The sequence below is a fragment of the Petaurus breviceps genome, unplaced genomic scaffold (assembly GCF_028583685.1).
Source record: "Petaurus breviceps papuanus isolate PSGF00001 unplaced genomic scaffold, PetGlider_PUasm1.0 208, whole genome shotgun sequence".
Taxonomy (NCBI): Eukaryota; Metazoa; Chordata; class Mammalia; order Diprotodontia; family Petauridae; genus Petaurus; species Petaurus breviceps.
This window is the reverse complement of record NW_027185852.1, coordinates 21,074,859-21,084,064: the sequence shown is the minus strand read 5'-3', so window position 1 is coordinate 21,084,064 and position 9,206 is coordinate 21,074,859. Positions and strand designations below refer to the sequence as shown.

At 52.2% G+C, this 9,206-nt stretch overlaps 1 protein-coding gene across 1 annotated transcript in view; it reads right to left on the bottom strand.

The window, feature by feature from the left end:
* The window catches only part of LOC138165309 (ubiquitin carboxyl-terminal hydrolase 24), a 151,574-nt gene extending 143,447 nt beyond the window's left edge, over window positions 1-8,127 (bottom strand). Inside the window, exon 1 of the mRNA XM_069093492.1 lies at window positions 7,741-8,127. Coding sequence (XP_068949593.1) covers window positions 7,741-8,109 — 369 coding nt within the window. The 5' untranslated portion in view covers window positions 8,110-8,127. The remainder of the gene's footprint in view (window positions 1-7,740) is intronic.
* Window positions 8,128-9,206: the final 1,079 nt, after the last annotated feature.

Genomic DNA, 9,206 nt, shown 5'->3' with positions numbered 1-9,206 from the left:
TTAATTCCCCCAAAATATTGTTGATAACTTCACATTTAATCATCTCAACATGTTCTCTAAGCACAACACCCCCGGAGCTCATGGGAACATTGAGAAACACTACTGTTCACCTACAGCTCTAATCCTTCAAAGAGAAGGCTTCCTTCTGAATCCCACAGCCCCTGCTTGTGTTAGCAGGTATAGGAAGACCCTCTTGAGAAAATATATAATGAAAAAAAGTGACAAGGAATTTAGGAACTTCCCAATGACTGTGTGCTTTCCCAACCCAGGCAGCCTCTGCCTTACAATGAGTCCATGGTGCCCACCCGCTTGGGGAAGCTGCGGTGGCACCACTGGATGGCCCCCATGGTGCCTTCTAACACTGTCAGGAAGCAATTCCCCATCAGAAATAGTAATCCCCACTTTTCTAAATTTCTGAGGCCTTAGAAGAACTGTTCCTGAACTTTAGGCACATGCCCCATGGATTATATGCTATCTCCAGTCTGCCTGCTACATCTTATCTACTGTGGGCCAGGCAAACCCATAAGGAGGGTGACAAGTGCTTCCTCCAAAGAGAAAAGCAGCCAACCTTTCTAGAGTCTGCAAACTTGTTTTTCAGACATTTTAATAGCTGTACTCAGGATAATTAATATTCCTTGTAATCCGTCTATTTTATTTTATGCATCTAAAGTACTATTCTGAGTAGAGACCCATAGACTTCACCAGAATAGAGACCACATAGGTCCAGGACACAAAAAAGGTGAAGAGCCTCATTCTGTTTGAGTCTGGATGTTGGGACTTTGTTCAGAAACCTGCTCTACCCCCCGGCCCCTCTTTTTTCCAGGTTCTCAGCCCACTGCCCCTGGGAACTGTCCAAAAAAGGAATAAGATGCTGCTGCACTGAGGCCGCTCAGCCCTTCTCCACAGCTGGTCTAGCACATTAGAGCCTGTTCCCTCAAGTGCAGGGCCTCCAAATCCCGGCACGGAAGCACGTTTCTCTCCAGACTGCCAGCCCCAGCCCCAGCTCTCCCTTCTGGGCCTCCCCCTACCCAAATCCTAACAGTTTCTCCCTTACAGGTCTTGAGTAATACCCATAAATGTACAATGTCGGCTCCTTAAGGGGAAAGACTTTTCATTCTTGCCTTGGTATTCTAAACAGTTGGCCCAGTGTCTGGTACCTGGTAGGACCTTAGGTGTTTGGTCGGAATCATTACCATTATTATGGGGTAACCATCATGGAATCCAACCCTTTCATTTTACAAAGGAGGAAACTGAGCTCCAGAGAAGGGATATACCAGCAACATTAAATCCAGAACTAAATCACTACACTGCACATGAACATGTGAAGGAAACCATTACCTTCAAATGTAACTGAACTTCATTCTCATTCTTTTCTCCAAGCAACCAGCTACATGAGACTCTGGAGAAGCCTGAGGAGTGACGAGACTCACCCAGCACAGGCAGTCTAATCCACTGAGCCTTCATTAAACAGAGAGAAAACCAACCACAGCCCCTGCTCTTCACAAAGCCTTCACACTCTACCCCTAAGAGAACACACATCCCCTCCAGCCGGCGTCCCAGAGCTTCCGCAGTCCCAACCCTGTCCCCTCAGGCCCCCAGGATCAGACAGAGCATCCTGCTTGTCCTGCCCAGCATGCAAGCTGAGCCCTGGCCCTCTCTGTTCCAGCTCCATGATTGGGGATCTGCCTCCAGCTTTAGTCTAGACTCCTGCCAGACCTCTGAGATCTGACACACTGCATGGATCTGTGACTGGGCATCTAGTCACACACTGTCTCCCCCATTCAAAGGGCCAGGGACCCCCTTTTTGCCTCCTTTTATCCTCATACATAGCACACTAACTGGCATACTGTAAGGCTTTAATAATGCTTATTTCTTAAAAGCTTGCCTAAATAATACTAAAGTCACTTTTCTAGAAAATTTTGCTATCAGCCTAGATCATTAAACATTTCCTTTCTTTTGTTCATGTGAAATGTAGTTTCACAAAGTCTACTTTAAAGCTGTCTAGATCCCCATGCACCAGAACAAGCTAAGAATAAATACTCTGCAATAAGGTCTCTCCACAGTAACTTTCTAAGCTTTCCAAGAAAAACACTATATAGGATCAAAAGAGTTAACAGACATAAAACGTTTTGCAAATCTTAAAACCTACATAAATGCTAGTTATTATTGTTGTTGTTAGTTATTACATCTACTAGGTTTTCAAGAGATCAAATGCTTATATATCTCTGCTGAGGCTAAGAAAGGACGAGGCTTAAGGTAGGCAAGAGGGATTGACCTAAGGAGCACCATTATGACAGTGATGAAGTATTACCACTCTAGTGGGGCAGCGGCGAGAGCACTGTGGAAATCACTCATCACAGAAGTGAGTCTTAGTGGGGTGAATGACATTAGGGAGCAGAGAGATGAGGCCTTAGTCCCTAATGTCTGAGAAGGAGCAAAAATCACAAAATAAGCAGCAAACAAACCACTCACTGTCTAATGAGTAACTGTTTGTGTGCACAGTTCAACACACACACCTGTTAGTGAGCATGGCAGTCTTCACGGCTGGGCCGGGAGGGGGTGGGGGGTGCTGGGGGGTTACACTCTCCTAGGTCTTTTAGACAAGATGTCTGTTGTCTAAGGGCCAGCCCAGCTGCCAAGCTCTGAGAGCAGCAGCACCTGCCTGAGCCCACAGAGGGGCTGAGGCTCTAACAGGAGGGAACACACCACACAGACAAGTCCGCAGAATTGTGAAACAGAGGATTAACAGCGCGCTGCTTTCCAGACCGCAGCAGCACCTGGGCAAACGCAGAAGGCTCAACTTTCTTCAGGGAAGCCATGTCTCCAATGCAGAGGGGGGTGGGGCAGGGGATAGATACTGGGGATACACTAAAGGTATGTAATAACAAGGAAGAGGGTTAGAGTACAGAACTAGTCAAGTGGAACAGATGGTCCTGGAAGATCAGTGGAGGTCACAGACTCACAGGATCTGAGATTGGGAGGTGGAGGCCCCAGGACAGAGGGAGGGCACAGTGACCTGCCCAGGACCCCATGGGAAGCAACTAACTGTCTGAGGTCTCTCAGCTACAGTGGCGGGAGGACTGTTTTCTGTACTGATTGGACTGGATGGTTGCTGGTCCCTTCCACCTCTTAAATTCCTCAGTTCTGGGACTCTCATTTTACAACATCCCAAATAACAGAAAAATCTTCCCATTTTTAGATGATTGCCCATCCTTCCCCTGACAAGAAACCCATTACCTTAGAGCAAATCCTTTCACTTCTGGAGAGCTGGGCACTGGTGGCACAGTGGACAGAGCACCAGCCTGGAGTCAGGATGACCTGAGTATCCTGACCAAGAAGCCCCACTGCTTCCTGCCTCAGTTTCCCCCCTGTAGAGGGGGATCCTAACAGGGCCTACTTCCCAGGGTTGTTGTAAGGACTGAGTGGAGAGCTCAGCACGGTGACGAGTGCCCTCTGAAACACACCGTGTTCAGGTCTGCTTCTGACTTTACGTGGATATCGAGCTTTTACCAGGTAGTTAATTGTAACTGGGGGCAAATCAAAAAGAAATAGAAAATGAAGCCCTGACTCCCAAGACTGAATGACCTGGGGAGAAATATAAAATATAGAGAGATGAAAATCACTGCAGAGTAACGTCCCAAAGCAGACATTCTCCTAATACCAAATGAATACTTCTAAGTAGTTAGTTAACAGAATATACATGAGAAGTTACAGAAATGAGCTTGTGAGGCTATCCCACGATGAAGGAAGAGAGGAATGAGCTTGGTGTGTGACTGTGATGGAACACTACTGTGCTGTAAGAAATGGGGAATTAGATGGTGTCAAAGCGACTTGGAAAGACTTGGATGAAATTAGGTAAGAGTAAAGGGAGCAGGAACAGAAGAACAATTTATAGCAGGACACCAACATTAGAAAAATATAAACAATTTTAAGAACTTTTATATAGCACTGTAAAAAACAAAACCAACTACTTTGGAAGCTGTAAGAACCACAGTTGACACAGTGACCAGTGATAATTCCAGGGAGCTAAGCATGCACTACAGACCGTCTGCGACCCACAGACGACTGCTTCAGGCTGTGGAATGAGACACCTCTATCTCCATGGACAGCCACTGGGGGAATTTGTTCAGACAGACTATACCTATTTGTTAAAAGTATTGTTTTTCTTTTTTTGTTCAATGGGGTGGAAGTGGAGAAAAAAATAAGTTTCTGTTAACCTTTTTTAAACAGTGAGGGGGGAAGGGGGTACTACAGATGTGAAATGTTACATAAACTTTCACATAAGTTCTATCTGTTATTAGTTTTGCTTAACTGTTTTACTTGTCATAGGAGATCTCGTGCAAAGTGGAAGTAAACTGTAAATGTAACATAAAAGCAAACCATCTATTTTTTAAAATAACTTGTGACAAAGAATTTTAATAAAAACACTAAGATACAATCCACATCACGATTAATGTGTGTTATACATATCAGCACTATAAACACTACGAAATGTAGGGAAATCTGGTAAAAAACATATCTCGTCAATACCTTCATTACAGCATTTCCTTTCTGGTATGTCTGATGCATTCATGAAAACCTTCACCTTACACTGAGATTAAGGATACCAATCTCGACTGTCATGAATTCAGACATGGAACACAATCAGCTCCAAAGAATTAAAAACAAGCATCCCACACAGAGTGCAACGTCAAAAGCAAGCTGCCAGATAGAACAAGTAAGGAACCCTGCACCGACAGTAAGGGTTCCCTTTGCATCCCAGACACAGCAAACCCTACAAGGGCTTGCTGGGATGTCTTCACTGGAAAGAAGACCAGACCAGGGAGATCCCAGCTATGAGGACATAGGACACAGAGCTCTGACTCTGTCAAATGGATGCAGTTATTTTAGGGGCCTCAACAGAGTGAGGATTAACTTCCAGATACTTACTGTTTAAAACAAAGCCTCAAAGTACACCAGACTGCCTGACTCAAGGAGCTGCTTGGGCACCAGCACAGAGGGGCATTCCATAGTAAGGATACTGGGGGGAGAAGCTATGGGAAGCCTGAGGTACTAGTCTCTAACACAATAAGAAGCAAGAGAACCTGCTCATGACTAGCCATGTCTTTGCTGCTCTTTGGGCCCCACCGATGATGTTCTCCCCATATCCCCACCAGGGCTGCCCCATCCCCAGCACCCCTCTTTCTGGTCTCCTTCCTATGTGTTGTGTTCTCCCCTGAGGGTGAGAAATGCCCTTCTTTTTACTAGAATCTGTATCCGTGCCAGGCACGTGGAGAGTTAATGAACAGGAGCTGGCTTGGCTTCCCCCCTCTGCTCCGGAAACTTCTAAAGTTTCTGAAGAAGTTGGACCTGGTCATCCTCCTTAAGATCCCTTCAGGCCAAATAACAAAAAAACTATTAATTCTGATTCTACTTAATTATTTTGATTTAGTGGGCTATATTATTTCAGGCTCATGCCTGCAGGTATATAGTTTTAGTGGTTTTGAATAAAATATCATCCATTTGTAGAAACAAAAGCACAGTCCTAAGCACAGTGCACAGAGCATTGGGACTGGAGTTAGGAAGACCCGAGTTCAAATAGAGCCTCAGACACTTTCTAGCTATGAGACCCTTAGATAAATCCCATAATCTGTTTGCCTCAATGTCCTCATCTGTAAAATGAGGACAATACTATCACCTACATCCAGGGGTTACTATGAGGATCGAATGACACAGTTGCAGAAAGTCCCGGCACACAGTAGATTAATAAATGCTTGTTCCCTTCCTTCCCCTTTTCCTTTTTTATGTGGGGGTCCCTTAGGAAGTAGTGGACTCTATTAGGAAAGAGCGTTAGATTTGGAAATCAGAAGACTCAAAGTCAACTCTTAGCTCTATTCCCTGCCACCAGCAGTGACCATGGGCATCTCTCTGGACCTCAGTTTCCTCACCTATAAAACAGGACAGTAAACTCCCTATGTCACAGGGATGTGGGGATTAGAGTGTTCTGTCAATGTGAACTGTTGTAAATTTGACTAGCTAGTGACCATATAGACAAGCCTATAAAGTCTACACCTCCGCATCCAGCTCTTCCCCTCTGGAGCTATTCCAACTCTAAGGACTCATAACTGAAACCACTTTCTCCCTGGCCTCCTCCTGCCTCCAATCCCCCCTGTCAGATGACCTTCCTAAAAACCTCCCTGCGGCCTCACCTGGACTCACTGAAGTGCGGGCCACAGCCCAGGTTCTGGTGCTGACACATCCCTCCACTCTCTGGCCCTCACTGGCCGCAGCTCCTACCCCCAGGGAAGAATTTCAGCCTCTCCTAGCCCAGCTGGATCTCTCTACCCACAGGGAGCAAATACCAACACCCTGACACAGAGCCTGGCATTCAAGGCTGCAGGTGGGAAATTCATTTGACTCACACACACACTTTAAATGGATTAAGTAACAGAGCAATGGGCTGAAGTTGATCTATCCTTTACAACATGACTGATGTTAAAATGTTTAATATGAATGTACATGTAGAGGGGAGAGGGGAAGGGGACAAAGGGGGAGAAAATTTAAGATTCTAAAGCTTATGGAAGTGAATGTTGAAGACTAAAAATTGACTAATTTTTAAAAAAAGATTATAGAAGAAAAAAACGAGGTACTAAGGAATACCCTTAGGGACATGGCAGAAACAACTTGAGAGGACTATCAAAGCTCTTGTGAAAAGCAGGCATAAATTAAATAAATGAAGATGATCTGTCACAGAAAATCCTAATTCCAAGGGGAATTAACCTCTATTAAAGCCTTGTCTGGACGCCCCTCATGGACGGCGAGGGATCTTGGGATCTTAACTTCGGTGGGAAACATCAGTGAAACACTTAAAATACACAGAAAAGGGCAGGAGGAAGTTGGGCAGGACCCGGACAAGGAAGCCCGGCCTGCTCACTATTGTGTCAAACGCTGCTGCTGTGATGTGCAGCCTAAACGGAAAGAAGGAGCCCAGCTCAGGGGGAAGCCCGGCCGGCCCCGCGGGCCCCGCAGCCGGCCCATCTCCCTGGGCGCCACAGGCGCGCTCTGGCTCGGACATCTCAGCTCAGAGGAGCCCGGAGAACACGGCCGTCCAGGGGGTGCTGGCTCCCCGCTCTTCAGAGGCCCTTCCCGCCCCGCACCCCCCCAAACGGAGCAGCTCTGTCCAGCAGGCGGGCTCCCGGAGCCTGTGCGGCCGGCCGGGGCAGACACAGGTCTAGCGACTGGCCCAGGGCGCTCCGGCTGGGGCGGATCTGAACCAGGGCCTCGCCGGCCGCGGCCCTGCCCCCCCGGGGGTCCCGCGGGTTGGGGGGCAGACTGGCACCTGGGGAGCCTCTGACCGGCCTTTCCCTGGACGTGCGGCCCCGGCCCGGGGCGCTCCCCCTCCCCCCACCCTCGCTCCGGCCCCCTTCGCGACCCCGGCATCCCTGCGGCCTGGCAAGTGACTTCTCCAAGGTCACTCGGCGCAAGAGGCGGGAGCGGCGAGCCGCGCCGGGCTTTCTCTCGGTGGGCCCGGCGCGCCTCCGGGGGCCGGGGCAGGGGGGGGGGGCCCTCCACCCGCGTCTCGGAAGTCGGGGCGCCCTGCCCAAGGTCACAAGGCTGTGCTCGCTCGGGGTGGCTCCGCGCCGGGGTAACCCAGCTGCGGCCCCGCCCTCAGCCCGAGGGTCCCCCGCCCGCTCGGACGCCCCCACGACCCCCCTCCGGCCCCTCCCCCGCCCCACGTGCGCAGGGCCCGGGCGCCCTCACCTCGGTCTCCACCACCTCGTGGTAGGCGGGCGGGGGGTCGAAGCCTCCGCCGCCGCCGCCTCCGCCCGCGGGCCCGCTGCGGACCGGGTCGTGGCCGTGGCCGTCGCCGCCGCCGTCGCCGCGCGGGCCGCCGCCGGGCCCGGGCCCGAGCCCCCCGGGGCCGCCGCCGCCCGGCCCGGGCCCCCCGGGGCCGCCGCTGTCCATGGACTCGTAGGAGCCGTAGTCGAGGCCCGGGCGCTCGTGGGTGAGCAGCGCCACGGCCTCGTTGATGTCGTTCTTGGCCAGGTGCAGCGCGCGGCGGATGGCGCCCGGCTCCGAGAAGCCCATGCACAGCAGCGTCGTCATGTGCTGCTCCTCCTCCGTCTCCATGGCCGGGCCGGGCCGGGCCGCTCAGGCCGCTCCAGCCGCCGCCGCCGCCGCCGCCTGCTCCCGGGGCCGCGCGCGCCCCCGCTGCCTGCGCGCGCCCACCCGCCGCTCCCGCCGCCGCCGCGGGGCCAGAGCCAGGCTCCGGCTCCGGCTGCTCGGGCCGCGGCTGCCGGCGCGCTCGGGGCTCACAGGGCTCAGGCGCGGCGGAGCGCGGCCATGATGCCCTCCGCCCTGCGCCGCTCCCGGAAGGCGCTCCTTCCGGGGAGGGGCGGGGGAGGGGACGGGCGAGCCGCCGCAGAGCGCTCTCTCACGTGACCCGGGGGCGGGGCGCCCGGAGGCCCCGCCCCCAGCGGCCGGAGGGGGGGGGGGGGGGGGAATCACCCAGTTCTGACCGCAGCGGCCCCGGCTGACGGAAGGGCCCCCATTCCGATACAGTCACCCCACAGGTCATGGAAAAGCCCGGACTTGACCGAGCTCCCCAAAGCTCCTGGAAACTTGACCCAACGTAAATGAAATCACAGAAATAGTCCCGAACTGATTTAATCCCCCTAATCAACAAGCCTTTGTTACTAGACCGCACGTTGGGCGAGGTGCGGGGGATGCTAAGACAGAGAGTGAAAGTCGCCGGCCTGCCCTCGGGGCGCTTACAGGCGGCTGGGCAGGACGCATGCGCAGAGCGTTTGCAGGTCCCAAGCCGCGGGAGCCCGGAGAAGGTGGGCGGACGAAGCCCCGTGTGTAAAGCGAGTCCTGCCACTTCAGGGATTCTGTTCATCGCCCTCAGGCTGCCTCCCATCCTCATCGTTCCCCGCCAGCAGCTGCACCCCCAGGCAGCGCTGCCTACGCACCCCAATCTCCCCCCACGTAGTCTCTGCTAACTTAACGATGACCTTTCTTCCCGCGGACAGACCTCTGCCCTCTGCACTTCCCTTGCTCTCTCGCTCTCTTCCCCTTCCCCCTCCAACCTCCGCAGCCCCAACCTCTTCCTCCACCAGTGTTCCCCAGGCTCCGGTTCCGGCCCTTCCTCTAAATAAAGAACTCCACAATAAGTTAATCAGGTCCTTCTCTTGACTTGGAGTTTGCCCCATCTCTGTCCTCTCACC